A 16,647-nucleotide genomic window follows, 5' to 3' on the forward strand; every position below is an offset into this window, starting at 1 on the left:
CGGTACATGCAGGTGGGGAGGTGCACGCGAAAAGTGCCGCCCCCCAAAAAGTCCCCCTTTGCCCCCCCTCCAGCTACGCCACTGATTCATTCTTATTTCCTGGAATGGTTTCTATACCTTCTCTGTCTCTGTGAGATCAGGGGGCCAGGCATGAGAAACAGGACTGCCCTTTGGGGCTAAACCTGTGGAAATCCCAGAGATCCACTGAACTCCCTCTGTGCCTGTCTATAGATAGCTAACAAAAACATTTTTTAAATTCCAGTCAGCTTTTAATATAGCACCTGTCATTTTAAATTAATATGTAGTTTTATATTGCCATCTGTTTAAACCTCTTTCATTTTATTGATATCTTGTTTTTAAACTCCATTTTATTTTTATTTTTTGTATTTTGGTGTGCATTTTAGATACTTGGAGCCTCTTGGTTACTTTAGAGAAAACTGAGGCTATTTTACTTACATGTGACTGAACTCATTATCAGAAAGAAGAGATTTCATAATGGAATTTATTTGAAACCAGTTTGAACACTTTACAGAAAGACTTCCTTATTTCAGTGGATGAAATAGAGGCTACTTACAGGAACACCATCCGCACCAGAAAATCCAGTGACCCCTCTTTGTCCCTAGAAAGAAAAAAGAAACATGATGAAAATAATCAGTCCTTTTTTACAGGTAAGTTAATTTCTTAGAAGTTTTATCATTACCACTTCTCCTTTGGGTCCAGTTATTCCTGGTTGGCCTCTTTCGCCTTTATATCCTTTGTGCCCTGGTAAGCCTGGGATACCTTCCACTCCAGGTGGCCCAGAGGGTCCCTGTGGTCCAAGCAGTCCTGGTTGGCCCTGAGAATCATAACAAACACAACTGTTTAGGAACTATGGTCATAAATACAGTGCTGGATCTCTACAATAATGAAGAAATCTGCCATTGTTCTAAGAAGGAGGCTAGTCATTTTTTTAAAAGGCCAGTTCCTCTGAATAGTAATATGTGTCAAACGTATGCAGCAGAAATGAGTAACAAAAGCAAGAAAGTCATAGATTTCACACTTAACTACTCAAAAAAAGTATTGCTCCTTGTTGAACAAGCATCTCTTTCACAGTATCTAGCAGTGAAATGTAACTGTTAGCATAAACCCTATTCTTTGATCCCTGGGAGTGTATTGCAGGGGCCACAGGACAGAGCAGATCGTCCCCTCCACCAATAGTGTGGGAGGTGCAGTCCTAGAGGCCTCCAATCTTGGAGTTCCTTCTCACTGTGGAAGTCTATGCAGCCATCCCCACTGTTGTCAGTGCTCTGGTGTCACAACAGGGGGGAAAATATAGTGGTGAGGGTAGATTGAGGGAGGCCTTGGATCCACAGTAGGGTTGCCAGGTCAGAAGCATCCCAAAACTTGAGATTTGAGGGGTGGGCCCTAGTGATGTCACGGGGCAGGCCCGAATGATGTCACAGGGCAGGCCCAAATGATGTCATGGGGCGGGCCCGAATGATGTCATTAAGCATGATACATTAAGCATCAATCACAGTTGCTTGGAGCATACAATTAAAAAAAATCTCATTGGAAATTAAAATAAAATCTTAGCTAAAAGATGGAGCCTGGGTAGGGAACATTTAATCTAGCCTACTTGCTTTCAGCAAGAAAGGTTTAAGTGCCTTCAGGCCAGGCCAGTCACCAGAAGGCCACCATAGGGACAAAGGAGCCTAGTGTTGTGGAAATGTTAGATGGGAGCATTGGGGAGTAAAGATGGATGCTCCTGAAGGCTACAATTCTAAACACACTTACTAAGGGATTAAGCCCCATAGAACTCAACAGGACTGACTTCTGAGTAGATATAGTTTGGATTGTGCTGTTGGTAAACCTTGACTAGGGCTCCTTTGCAAAGACATCCATCTCCAAGCAGGGTTGGCAACCCCCTGCCTGGAATGCCCTGCCCTTATCTTTTAATGTGGCTGCTCTAAACATCTTTACAGATTTGATCCTTCACTTCAGAAAGAGGTCTGAGAAATGAGTAAGAGTAAGAAGTATCTTTTAAAATTGTTCTTTTCAATTCACTCTTGAATGCACATCATACCTAGGGCAGATCCACACCATTCATTTAAAGCACATTCAACACCCATTTGAAGCACATGAATCCCACCACAGAATCATGGGAACTGCAATTTGTTAAGAGTGGTGAGAACTATAACTGTGAGGGGGAAACGACACTTCCCAAGATTCTTTAGGGGAAGTCGTGCACTTTAAATGTGAATTGGATGTGCTTTAAATGTATTGTGTGAATCCACTTAATAAATTTTGCCTGCATGTAAATTGTTTTAATTAATTTTTCAAAATGGAAATGAGCTATAAACTGTAGTGGGTGACCATGGGCTACTCACCATCTCTCAGCCTATCTACCCCTCAGGATGAAAACAATGACCACCCCAAGGCATACTTAAAATGTAGAGGAAGTATTGTACAACCATAGTGTGAAATCGGATACTTATTGGGACACAGTATGACAAAATATTTATATAAGCATGACTATCAAATCTGTTTATTATTTATACAACCTGTAAAGATATTTATAGTGCAATCCTATGTTTGTTTACTCAGAAGCAAGTCCCAATGTATTCAATGGGGCTACTCAACCAGGGAAAACTGTACCATCAAGTGATAAGGAACTTCTTCTTTTTACAAGCCTTTTAAGTTGAGACCTTAACCCAGTCTGTGTTGGAATTGCTTTTTAATATGTTTTTAAACCTTTTCTTTTAAAAAAATGTTTTTAAAGTTTTTAAAAATGTTTTTAAAGATGTTTTAATATATTTTAAAGTCTGTTTTTATGATTTTTAAAGTGTTTTAGTGCTTTTGTTTGCCGCTCTGGGCTCCTTCTGGGAGGAAGGGAGGGATATAAATCAAATAATAAATAAATAAAAATAAATAAATAAAACTTCATTCACCCAAGCAAAAATTTGGAATCATGCCACTTTAAGCTGTTTTGCAACTATTTATACTTGTTTATGGTTATTGGTTTTTAAAGTGATTTATTTCTTATTGTGAGCTGCCTTGGTTTCCAATCACCAACCATACCTCACAGGGTTGTTGGAAAGGCCACACACACACACACACACACACACACACACACAGGTATAAAAATACACCCCATATAATAGTTTATTGTCAAACCAGTTGGTCATTGAGGAACATTTTTTTTAAATCAGTGTTAGTTTCCTACATAATAAAAACTGTGATACCTAGGTAAACCCTGCCTAACTGCTTTAAAAATAGGATTGGAGAGGGAGAGAAAGATTTACAACACAAACACAAGTCTGTGCTATGTTTACTCAAAAGTCCCATTAATTTACAGCACAATCCTAACCATGTCTACTCAAAAGTAAGTCCTAATGGATGGAGTTCAATGGGGTTTACTACAGGTACATGGAAAGGAAGTACTGGATTAAATACTTTCATATTTCATAGCCCGGGGTCTGACTCTTGCACACAAGAGGAAAAAAAAACTTTAAGACATATTACTTGCACAAACTGCAAAATCTCAAAGCCACCATTTTCTGACTGTTGAAATTAAGCCTAGGGATGCCTGGAACAACAAGTCACAACCCTGGCTTCATTTATTGGCTACAATCCTGAAAGGGCGGGGTTAGAGCCAGAGCTTGGAAAAGTTACTTTTTAAAACTACAACTCCCATCAGCCCCAGCCAGCACGGCCACTGGATTGGGCAGATGGGAGTTGTAGTTAGAGCTAAGAGCTGTTGTAAAGATCTGTAAAACAGATTTAGCAGTCACGCAGGGGGCGGTTGATGTTTTGCTGTATATCTCGGGAACCAGACCACCTAGAAACTTAATATTTTTTTTTAAATTGAAGCTGAGAGTCTGGATATTAAGGGGTGCTAGCTGGAGAACCAGAGGGGACCCCCAAAAACTGGAGACTCTGGCCAAAAACAGAGACCTGGTAACCCTAATCCACAGGATCCAAAGCCCCCTCGTTCATTCAGCAGACTCCCAAAATGAGAAGAAAAATATGACAGTCCTGGAGCTGGCATAGTTAATTTCCCTCCAATAGGAACCAATTTAAGGGAAATTAAAAGAAAGAGCCCCCCTACACATACACATACACATCTTCTGCTCTGGTTGGCATGAGCCCAGCAAGGCTTGGATAGTTTATTTATTTATTTATTTAATTTCTATACCATCCTTCCTCCCAAAGGAGTCCAGGGAGGCAAACATACAAAATGTTAAAACAATACAATTTAAAATAAAATAAAAACATATTTAAAACATTTAAAAACCATCTAAAAAGTTTTTTCAAATCTTTTGAACATCTAAAAACATTTATGGCATTTTTTCCATCATGGACTCTCTCCTCTCCACCATACTGGGATTGGTCTGTTCATAATTCTCATGCAGGAATAGGTGGTCATCTGGGGACAAATACATCAGATTGAGGGCTAATTTTCATCAGGCTCCCCCCCTCCTTTCTTGCTGGTGATCACATGACGCAGGTCCAACCATACTTATCATAGTATCCCCCCTTCCTTATGGTAATTTTCATACTTGTTTTATGACTACATTTTTGATATTGCATTTTCACTGCACATCTGTTTTCCATGTGAAGCAGCCATACACTGCTATACATGTGGTGTGCATTAAAACCTGCCCAATCTGTTCAGCAAACTTTCCTCCACCTTCATTCCCTACCCCTTTCCTCCCTGCCTCCTCTTTTGGGAAGATAGTTGAATCTAACAATTTATTCTCATTCCCGCTTGCTTGCTTGCGTCCTTCCTTCCTTTCAAAAAGCACTAATTATTAATGCACCCCAGTGGACTAGTACAGCTTTGCTTAATGTCAACCCGTTTTTTCCATTTATCACTGGGAGTGATATGTAGTTTTTTCTTTAAGCACAATTGCTCATGCACACCAGCAACTGTGCTTCACGTCAACCCCTTTATACCAATCACCTTTTGCGGGTGGGAAGGGGTTATTAAAATGGCTTAATGCATCACTGGCCACTACTGTTCAATGTGCACCAGCAAAATGTAAGCTTTCTTTCATTGGATGTGGCCTTTCATGTAGCAAAGCAGCAGCAGTGCTTAGGAACATAGGAAGAGCCTGCTGGATCAGGCCCGTGGCCCATGTAGTCCAGCATCCTGTTTTCACAGTGGCCAACCAGGTGCCCAGGAGAAATCCGCAAGCAAGACCTCAGTGCTTATACTCCTCTACAGGGCATGTTACACGCAGCATCCTTTCACCTACAGGCTGCATTCAGACATGGAGGTTTATTGCATTAGTTTTACTGATTATAATGGTAGTACTTCTGCTGTCCTGATTTCCAACATACCTTTCACACTGCAGTACCTGTTGCATTACGGGCTTTTAAACCGATTTACTGCCATGTCACGCTTAGTTTCATTCCCACCAGTGGGCATGATATGAGGCAACAATATATGTCATTGGCCATGTTGCTACTTCCCCCCTTTCTGCACATGCACACTTCTGTTCCCCCATGAAAACAACTGGAAAGAAATGTATGCCAATATCATGACCCAAATTTTGTCACTTTACTCCCACGATTTTGCAGGTTAACGAAGTTGCAAACAGAATTTTTCTGGAAGCAGTTAACGTGGAAGTGAGCACTAAACTTCCACGATGTTCTGCTAGATTCCCAGAAGTGGTGTTTACATCAGGTAAAAGATCAAAGAAAATTTGGAAATTATCAGGTAAGGAAATGATAACAATCCACAGCGTTGTTGTGAGGATAAAATTGGAAGGAGGAGAACCATGTTTGTACACTACTTTGAGCGGGATATAAATGTAATATATCTCAGTGGCGGCCCCCGAATTGTGGAACAGTCTCCCTGAGGAGGTGCGCTTGGCGCCGACACTATCATCTTTTCGGCACCAAGTTAAAACCTTTCTCTTCTCTGAGGCATTTTAATTTTAGTTAAATGTTTGTAATTTGATTTTAGATTGTGTAGTTTTTATATGCTTGTTGTATTAGATTCTGTAATTTTATTGTATTTTATGTTAACCGCCCAGAGAGCTATTGCTAGTCGGGCGGTATATAAGTTTAATAAATAATAATAATAATGTTGGGAAAATAGAATAAACTGCTATCTGAAATCAGCCACACTGTGTTCCCCCTCTAATATACCTAGCAAAATGCTGCGTTGTGATGTAGCCTCCTTCCTCAGATGTACTATGGTGCACCATGGCCCTGGAGAGAAGTTCAAGCTACTCCTTTGCTGTAGCAGCAAAACACATTTTAAAAAAAGAAAAAAAGATTAAAATTACAGAAGCCTCTGCTGTTAACTTTAACATAAATTCCCAAGTGCTGAAAGTTTTTCCACCTGCCCCCCTGAAGATCGCGGGCTTTCCCTCTCCTTTTCGATCCCCACCCTACCTTCACACATGTGCTAAAAAAGTATGCATATTATAATTAGAATCACTTAGGGGGAAATCAGAGGTTTGTAGATATATCAGCAGTGTTAGCTGGGAAATCTACTTTTATAACCCTTAATTACACTTAGTCTCATTTTGAAATTGACTACTTTGTTAAATTATATATTGTGCTTCATTTATTTATTTTATTCTCAGCCAGCTTGGAGACTTATTGTCAGACAGAAAAACAACATAAACAAATTTTAATAAACAAATAAAACCATATATAATTATGCAAGAAATCACACCTAAGCACAAATAAGCACAAACTCAACTAAATCATTATATTTTGAATAGCTAGTAGGGCTATGCATTTCCCATTTCTCTTCCCTGTAAATTTGTGATGGAGATAGCATAAACAGCAGGCCCAATTATGGGTCTTTTTGACAAAGAAAAGGGTCTTGCATCATGCAGAACCAGGGCTGCCTCTGCCCCACTGCAGAAATACCTGTGGTGCCATGAAGGACTAAACTCCTCTCTATGGGAGTTTGATATATTTTGCAGTGGAGTACAGGAGTTGTCTGATAAGACTGGTGGCTGACAGAATAAAGAAACGTAAGATTTATTACTACTGGGGAATAAACAGGGGAGGCTTCTGTGTTGGGCCAAGTGGGGTGGTGCCCTCCCAAGATTCTGACCCCCCCCAACCTCAAAGCCATGGCTCACTCTTCCGTCATCCACGGTCATATTAATACCTTGGCATTGACTGAGAAGCTTCCTAGATGCTTTTGCCCACCTTCTCTCTCTCTCCTGACCCTCAGTCATAATCACTACAAGCGGGTTCCCACCCATCTCCTGGGAGGGAAACAGTTAAAAAAAATTAAGCAACTACTCCCTGTCATTTTCAGCATTGGAAAGAGACTAGGCAGAGTGGCAAAAAGAAACAGGCTGGAAACAGGCTGTCCATTTATCTCCTTCCCCCTTTTTTTTCTCTTAGTAGCTAATGGACACAAGCCACAAAAAAAGAACAGGAGGGGGCACCCAGAGGTTTGCCCCCAGTCAGTCAGAACCATGCATTCTTCCTGTGAGTGTTGCTGAGTCTGTGCAGCTGCCAGCAGATCATCCCCCTCACTTTCCAAACACCCTTACAATGAAGCTCAGCTAGCAAGCTTTGTAGCAGCAGCCATACCTTTTTTGCTTATTGTGTGTGTGTGTGTGTGTGTGAGAGAGAGAGAGAGAGAGAGAGAGAGAGAGAGAGAGAGAGTGAGTGAGTGAGAGAGAGAAGTAAGCAAACAAGCAAGCAAAAGGCAGTGGATAGTTGAGAGGGAAGGGCTGCAGAAGCACAATAATCCTGTCCAGTGTAATGGCTGGAACATTTTGTTTCCAAAAAGGAAATAAAACAACTGCTCAACACTCACACACAGGCATCTGCACCCAGCAACCAACCAGCCCACCAAAACAAAATGCAGGGGGGAAATATGAAGAGGAAACCCAAGTGTTGGGAGAAGATGGTTCACCAGATCCTTCTTAAAAGCTGACATGCATGCCTGAGAGCTACCCAGAGTGGCTTCTTGAGTCCTAGGATAAGTAAGGTGGTTCCCTGAAGCTGTTTCTTCTTGCAGACCCCCTTCTTGTTAGCCATCTCATCTCATATTTTTATTTTACTACAAGACAGGTACTCAAGGGGTAGAAACACATTCACTGTTCTGCCAATTCCAGTGCATCTCCACCTCTCATTTCTGAAAATGGGGGCACACAATGCTAATCAAACCCTGCCCCTTTTTACTGTAAAACCTGGTGGGAGCAGCTTGAGGGCTTTTTAAAAAAAATCAGCTTCAAAGAGATTTCACAACCGATCGGCAGATCAACTGTTCCTCCTCTAGGTGTTGCTAATAGAAACACTCTGATCTGGTGACTAGTGTGCTTACAGCCTAAGGCAACAAAACTCTTCACAGATTTCCTTGAATAAGGTAAGGAAACCCTCCTTTTCTTTTCTATAAAGCCCTTTGTAAATTGTAAAATGTATGTGGAGTGGGTGACAGAAACAGTCAGTCCATTTATGTAACTGGTTTAGACACCTTTTAAAAGGTGATTAGACAAAGCAGGCCAAAAGCCCTTTTCTGTTATTCTCCCGAACTTCAGCATAGAGGTAGAATAACTCTCAATCTGGAGGTTCCGTACAGTAATAAAATGACAAATACCTTTCCTTCTCTAGTTTCAGAAGCTGTCTACCTCAGAATAAGCTGAAGGAGGCGAATAACAGAAAAGCATTATTGGCATCAAACCACTTCCTATCTCTAAACTTCCCAACATTTGCTGGAGAAGCAGCAATGACTGCAACTGTGACCACAGGGACCTTTTCTGAACCAAGGTAAGACACTTTTAGGTGCTAAGTATTTGTAGAATAGTACTGCTTAAGTGCCCACTGTTTCTTTGCAAGGAAGGAGGATGGAGACCTCAGAGGCACCCCACCAGGTTTAGATTCTACTAGCCTCCACCGGAAATAAAATCATTCTGGCTGTTGTAGAACTATGAGGCTAGCACTCTCATATACTATCTTTAACTGTCTGACGAACTAGAAAAGGAAGGAAGTAAAGCCAGAGAAAAACAAACAAGTTGTTACTGAAGAAGGAATCCACAAGGGAAGGATAAGTTGCCTTTCTCACCCCCCCCCCCGGTTCAGGTTATTTGATATAAGCATTGAGGCTTTACTCCTAACATGCCCCATGATTCTGATTGTGTTTGGCTACTATTATGATAGGAAAAAATCGACATATAATATGTTCACACATTTAACATCATGGCTGTTTTGGCTCTATATTCCCAATAATGAAATTGTTACCTGCTCCCAGAGCACCCAAAGCACTAAATTGGCATTGTAGTGGATATTGAAGCACACAATAAACCCTGTCTATCTCTATGGTGAATCAACTTGACTGCAGTAATATGCTTGCTACAGATTTGTCCAGCAAAATATTTAATATCCAGTTTTATTTTGGTACTTTTGGTTTGATAACAGAACCTATCAAATCGTTCCTGTAGCTTTCTGGCTCCTGGCTCCATCCCAAGGCTGGTGACAAATGCCACCAGTCCAGCCACTGATGGAACAGGCTACTCCTCCTCTTTTCCCAGCTGTGCCAAATCTAGTAGAGATGGTGTCAAGAATGGCATGAAAGCGTGGGTAGAATCTGGGGAGGGAAAGGAGGAAGTATCCTTGTCAGTCAGGCTTTCTTCCCTTTTCAGGAACCAGCTGGGACGAGGAGAAGGAGAGAGCAATGGTAGCAGTCAGACGTGACTTATCATAACCAGGCTCTGAGCAAGCCAAGTCTGGAAAGGGTCTGTGGGAAACACCAGCCACTTTGTGTCCCAGTCCCTATTATCTGAGGGTTTGGCTGAAGGGAAATCTCCCTTCTTTAGGGAAAGTAAAATACTCTTGGGATCTGAGTGAGGGAACTTGGAAGTCCTCTTAGTGTTAGTTCTATTTTATCCTGCCCTCCGTTTTCCTTTGCGATGCTCCTCTAAGGTATCTTTTGCAGGAGAGCAGCTGTGGGTCCTGTCATCCCCCGTCCCCATTGTTAAAAGGATGCACAGGCAGAACTCTGCCCCAGGGCTGAGGGAAATGTTACCCAGCTCCCACATACATACGCAGGTGCCATCTCTCTGTTGGGTGTCTTATGGACAGGGATCCTGGCACAAAACCCCAAAAGGGCTGCTGTTCATTTATTGTTGCTACAAATTAATAAAGAGCTTCACAGCCTGAAGCCAAGAAATCACGGTAGAACAAGATAACAATGGGATAAAATACAAAATAAATAAATAAATGCAAGTCCCAAAACCATTCCAATCAGAACCATTCCTACAAACTTTTAAAAACAATAAAACTATTTCTACAGTTGTACAATTAACATTCCTCAAATGACTGGGTCTCATCTCAGGGAAATCCTTCTTAAACAAAAACGCCTCTAGTAGGCATCTAAGTGTCATGATGTCCTGTCTGTTCCTAACAGAAACATAATAAAAGTCAGGATGGATGGTTACATATTATTTCCCTAAGACCTTTCTTGTGAGCCAGTGGTTATTACATATTGGGAGGGGGGTCTTGATATGGAGACAATGCATAGAAAACTGCAAAATAGATTTTAAAAAATCCTTCACATTTTGATGTTTTATCTGTAAAACAGGCCTGTAGATGGCACTCGTTGTCTACTTCCAATGAGAAGACTAATATGAGAAGACTAAAACCACAAATGTACTTTAAAGGAATATTTCCACTACAGTTTGAGACTGTTAGTAGGTAAGTAGGTCAAGCTTGGAAGGAAGGCAGGGAGAGGTATTATGCTACTCTGCTCCAAAGTCTGCCAACACTATTCTCTTAGGCAAGGTTTCCCCCTAAAACAGTCTGCAACAGACTGGTTCTTGTTCCCTTATATGAAGGAAAACAGTGCCTTGCACACCTCCTACAATGAAATGTGATCCTGAATAAACTGCCAGTGCCTTATATGGACAATGCCTTATGTGATCTGGCATGAAAAGTGAAACTAGAACTCAAACACGAAAGAAAGTATGCAGTCATGTGTTTGTTAGGACTGTGTTAGTCAGTTGTATTTAAACAATAAAAGAGTTACTGTTAATCTACTGTAGTTCCTGGCATTCATTAAACATAGTATCAGAAGTCAGGACCACTCCATAGGACAGGGGTGGGGAATTTATGGGGGTCCTAGATGTTGTTGGATTCCAACTCCCATCAGTCCCAACTTGATGACCAATGATTAGGGATGATGGGAGTTGTAGTTCAACTTCTGGAGGATCCAATGAGGAAGTAGCTACATGAAGAAATAAGGCCTAAAATGGCAACAAATCCTGTGCCCCCAACAGGGCAATCAGAAATTCACCAAAGTCTTAGCTGCAGATTTAAAACTGGATTTAAGTGCTGTAGTGGCTTCCTACACCAGAAGAAATTCTTGTGTCTGGGCCATCCTATGAGCATGGTGTGAACCTTGATCCTAAGAAGGTATCTATTGGCTGGTGTGGAGTTGTAGGCATCGACCTGCTGTTGTGAAGTTACAGGGCAAGCACGGTAAATGTGTGTGGCCGTGTACAGGTGCCCCTTTGCCTTCTGTGCTGTGCCGTGAATGGATTCCCCAATAGGGTTGCCAGGTCTCCGTTTTTTGGCCGGAGTTTCAGGGAAAAAGGGGCCGTCTCCGGCCTCCGGCAATACTTTGCTTAAACTGGATGATCTCCGGCTTTTCATTGGCCGCCTTCCCGACCTTTGTCATTGAGGCAGGGAGAGCTGGTGCCGCCCGGGCTCTGTCTTCCCAGGCAGTAGCCTGTCTTGGACAGGGGCGGGCGGGAGCGGCAACGAGGGGCTGGCCCTGGGCGCGCGAGGTGGGCGCTGCTTAAAAGGCCAGTCGGGCGAGCGCGGCGCTGTCATTCTCCCTCCTGCTGTGGGCGCCGCTGGGCGGGAGTGGCCGCGATGGAGCTCGGCAGTGGCAGCGGCAGCGGCGGCAGCATCTCTGGCTGGGGAGCGCATCGCGGCCGCTGCCGCCCAGCGGCGCCCACAGCACAAGGGGTGAAGCGGCCGGGCGTCCTCGGGGCTAAGAAGGAGCTGGCCCCGTCCGGCGTCCACTGCTACTGTGGGTAGCAGGCTGGAGAGAGAGAGAGAAAGAGAGAGAGGCTGGAGAAAGAGAGAGATGCTGGAGAAAGAGAGAGATGCTGAGAGAGAGAGAGAGAGAGAAATGCTGGAGAGAGAGAGAGAGGCTGGAGAGAGAGAAAGAGAGAGAGGCTGGAGAGAGAAAGAGAGAGTTTGGCCCTAATCCTCAGTTTCTTACTATTTCCTCTGGATAACTGCACTGCTGGAAACGGACAGAATCATCATGTAATTGTCTTTTCTTGACAGGATGTGGGAGTGAGATTGAAATGACAACAAATAGGAATGTGTGCCATTGTTCCATTTTTCTGCACATTTACCATCTCCCCAAAGCAGCCTTCCCCAACCTGGTGCCTTCCAGATATCTTTGGGCATACAGCTGCCACCAGCTAACATCTGGAGGGCACCAAGCTGGGGAAGTCTGCCCTAAATTGTCAGCTGCTTCAGGTCTATCAGATCTAAGCATATGGTCACCCTGTTGTGGGAAAGTTCCCATTAAACTGACTCGTGTTGTCTCATTAAGTCTCTAATGTGGCAATTTAAGCGAACAGACCTGATCTTGTTCTGGGTTTTGGACTTCCAGCAGGGGCTTAGACTAGAAGGACTAAAAGGCCCCTTCTAGCTCTGTGATTCTATGCTACATGTAAGTGTGTGTGTGTGTGTGTGTGTGTGTGTGTGTGTGTGTTACACACAAACACACAGGCACACACACAAGCATACTTTTTTTCTTTGATCAATTTTGCTTAGAAAAAAAGTGTCTTGTTCTTGTCAGTTGACTTCCTTTTTTATTCTTTGTATGTACTTAAACAAGCTGGTCTGTTTTAAAAGAAAAGCTTGGTGGTGTTTGTGAGAGCCCACGAAAGAGCAATTTCAGGTAACTGCCACAGCCAAATGGTTAAGAATTGGCCTTATGACATAATGTGTACTGGCTGGTCTCTACAGAATTCCAAACACCATTTCAGACTTAAGGCTGCCATCTATTATCCCAAAGGCAGTCAAAGTAGCATCCTCCAGATATTGTACTAAAACTCCCATGAGCCCTATCCTGCTTGGCCAGCAATCACAATAAAGTCCAAAAACTTGACTGCATCTGTTTAATTATATGCATGGAAATGGAAATGGACTGCCTTCAAGTCGATTCCGACTTATGGCTACCCTATGAATAGGGATTTCATGGTAAGCGGTATTCAGAGGCGGTTTACCATCTAAGGCTAGTACTCCCCACCTGGCTAGGGCCTGCTCAGCTTGCCACAGCTGCACAAGCCAGTCCCTTCCTTGTCCGCAACTGCCAGCTGGGGGAAACGGCTCCTTGCGACTATGCACCTTGCCCACAGGTGGCAGGGCACATAATCCCTGAGCCACTCACTGTGGGGGTGATCTTTAGCTGGCCCTTGACATCCAGGAGACATGAGCGGGGATTTAAACTCATAGACTCTGGACTCCCAGCCAGGCTCTCCTCCCCACTGTGCTATACCATCTGTTGCATGAGCATACAGTTAACATACAACTGACTTCATAGCACCATGCAGATAACAACTGGCTCATTCTGCATTAGCATAGCTGCTGCAAGCACTCTTAGTTCATTTTTACAAGATAGTTCAACATACTATCTTGTTCATTAAAAAAATGCATTCATTCCTGACTTTACCTCTTACCACTTCTCCAGGCTGTAAAAAATAAAATAAAACACCTTCCACTTTCCTCTTTTGTATCTTTAATTCAGTTGTTGTTGTTAATGTGCCTTCAAGTCAATTTCAACTTATGGTGACCCTATGAATCAGCGACCCCAATAGCATCTGTCATAAACCACCCTGTTCAGATCTTGCAAGTTCAGGTCTGTGGCTTCCTTTATGGAATCAATCCATCTCTTGTTTGGTCTTCCTCTTTTTCTACTCCCTTCTGTTTTCCCCAGTATTATTGTCTTTTCTAATGAATCATGTCTTCTCATTATGTGTCCAAAGTATATGTGTCCAAAGTCAGAGGAAGGTAATGGTAAACCACCTCTGAATACCTCTTACCATGAAAACCCTATTCATAGGGTCACCAAAAGTTGGGATCGACTTGAAGGCATTCCATTTCCATTTTCCATCCATACTCCCTAAGATGGTGAGAAGGAATGACCTTGTCACTTCAGCTTTACCTCTTTTAGGTAAGATTTCTATTTTAATTTCCAATCAGAAATTTTTTTTTGAATGGTATGCTGCACGCAAGCGTGGTTGATACAATGTATCATGCTTCATGACGTCACTAGGGCCCGCCCCATGATGTCACTAGGGCCTGCCCCGTGACGTCACTAGGGCCCGCCCCATGATGTCACTAGAGCCCGCCCCCATTTTCTCAGGTTTTTGGATGGTTCCGACCTGGCAACCCTATTCCCCAATGACATCTGTGCTATATCCACCTATCCCGCAGCTGTAGCAATGTTTCTGGGTTGGCTCCCCCCCTAGTGTTTCATTTCCCCAGCCCCAATGGCTTTCAAGCGTCCGTCAGGGCTTCTGCTGCTCAAGCTGTGCTTCCCGGCTCCCACTGCCCCCTAACCAATTGGGAAGTGTTGGGGTAGACACAGGTTTGCTTGCTGTGTAGTTCCAAGTCCAGGGCAGGGGTGCACGCCATTGGCAAGACTCCTACTACTCAAGCGCAGTGTACGCTTTGTCAGTCCTCCCTAACCCCCTGCCTGTTGTCATGTACCTTCCTAGCATTTGTGGATTTGAACCAGTGACTCTGCAGGCATGTGTGGGTGTGCCTGCTTTGCAGCATATGTGTTGTAGCTGCTGCCTGATTGTATGTATTTCTGCCACAGTGCAGTGAGGGAGTAAAATGCCGTTCCCTTGTGGGGATTTGAACATAGGAGCATGTTGTAATCATTTGTGTGTCCCTGGAACTGTTACAGCTGCTCTTGGCCATGGTGATTCCCTTGCAAGCTTTTTAGTAAACCACGGCTGCTAGAGCAAAACAACAACACAGGGACATCCCCTACTCCGCAATATGGATTCCAACCAGTGATCTTGCATGCCTTTAATATATTTTAAAGTCTTTTGTTTTAAGATGTTTTAAGAGTGTTTTTGTTTGCCACCCTGGGCTCCTTCTGGGAGGAAGGGTGGGATATAAATTTAATAAAATAAATAAATAAATAAATAATGGCCGCTGCCTGGCTGTCTGTTTCTTCTGGGTTGAGGGCATGGCTTCTGCTATTCTAAAGAGGTATGTTGGAATCTTTTAGACTCTGCTGCATTCATTCTCTTCCATAAAATAATACCAAAATAAGGGAAATTCAAAGTTATTTTTCTAAAATGTCAATGAAGAAAAATATCACGAACTTTAGTCTAATGACCATGTAATCTACTGTTCATTTAAATTGAGATGTCAATGACATATGACATTTACTCCCAGGAAATTAGATAAATTCCAGACAAGTGATTCAGAGAATATTTTTTCAAAATGACAAATAAGGACAAAATGAACATTAAATCTTCAGTGCCTGCTAAGACATCCTCTCCAGAAAGTTCAGAAAAGCCGCATTCTTGTTTGTAAGCAGTAAATGAGACAGCCAAACAAACAACTTTAGTGGGTTCTCTTTTCTCCTGGTTTACTTCAGTTTGTCAGATGCTTTCCCAGACTGTTTCATCTTTTGGAAAGCTATCATGTCACCACCATGTCATGTTACCAATCTGAGTATCCAAAGGATCTATTATGTAATTTTTCACATCTTAGGTATTTTCTAAAATATATTCTAAAAATTGCACAAAGATGGAAGAATAGGAAAATATAGGATATACTATTTTGCTTGTAAAATTAGCGTTGCTCTCAGAATTCTTGTCTTAGGAATATCCTTGTTTGGCATAAAATCCCTGACCCCAGTCCGGAGCCCAGTATGTACCGAGGGTTCCCCCATTGTTATTTTTGGACCTCTGTGAGTATGTGGGGTCCTTTCCCCTTTCATATGTGGCCACTGGCCTGATCCGGCAGGCTCTTCTTATGTTCTTATATGCATGCATATCATCTAATGTGGATCATAGCCCTTCAAGAATTTGTCCACTTAGGGTTTCCAGGATTTACATCCATCACTTGCATATACTTTTCTAATATCCTTCTTTAACTTTTTGTGAATAACTTGTTTAATTGACAAACTATTTTTACAGGAATTAAATCTGTTTTTCAGTTTGAAGGGGTGAAAAAATGGGTGGCATTAAAGATATGGCTGGGGAGGAACAGGACTTAGTTGATATCTTATGCTCCCTCATACCACCACAGGTGAAAGAGTAATGTTTATTTTGGCAAAAGAGGTAGGGTAAGTTGAAACACCACCACTGAACTTAATGGAGAGCAAAACACAGCAATTTCACTCTGCCTCTACAGCTGCAACAGAGTACAGGATACTAACTATGTCACCCGTCATGGCATGCTTTGCTAATTTGTAGATTAGACTACTGAACAGACTTTGAGGACTGTACAGAAACTGCAGTTCATTCAAAATACAATTGAGATTGCTAATTGGCACTGGGCATTAGGAAATCATACCTTCATTCCTTAAATAGTTGCTATTTAATGTTAATGTTGAAGGGAACAGGATATGTGAAGGACTACTTATGACCCCATCAGCCTGTCCCCTACACACTAAGGGTTTGTCCACACCAGAGT

The 16,647-nt window shown here is 42.5% G+C and overlaps 1 protein-coding gene across 2 annotated transcripts in view; it reads right to left on the bottom strand.

Annotated features, from left to right (window-relative positions):
* The window catches only part of COL4A2 (collagen type IV alpha 2 chain), a 305,291-nt gene that overhangs the window by 169,522 nt on the left and 119,122 nt on the right, over nucleotides 1–16,647 (bottom strand). For both annotated transcript variants that reach the window (XM_061607561.1, XM_061607560.1), the window contains 2 exons: nucleotides 701–835; nucleotides 575–619 (listed from right to left, as the gene is read on the bottom strand). In XM_061607561.1, the coding sequence (XP_061463545.1) occupies nucleotides 575–619; nucleotides 701–835 (180 nt within the window). The remainder of the gene's footprint in view (nucleotides 1–574; nucleotides 620–700; nucleotides 836–16,647) is intronic.

This window comes from Rhineura floridana, chromosome 2, assembly GCF_030035675.1.
Source record: "Rhineura floridana isolate rRhiFlo1 chromosome 2, rRhiFlo1.hap2, whole genome shotgun sequence".
Taxonomy (NCBI): domain Eukaryota; kingdom Metazoa; phylum Chordata; class Lepidosauria; order Squamata; family Rhineuridae; genus Rhineura; species Rhineura floridana.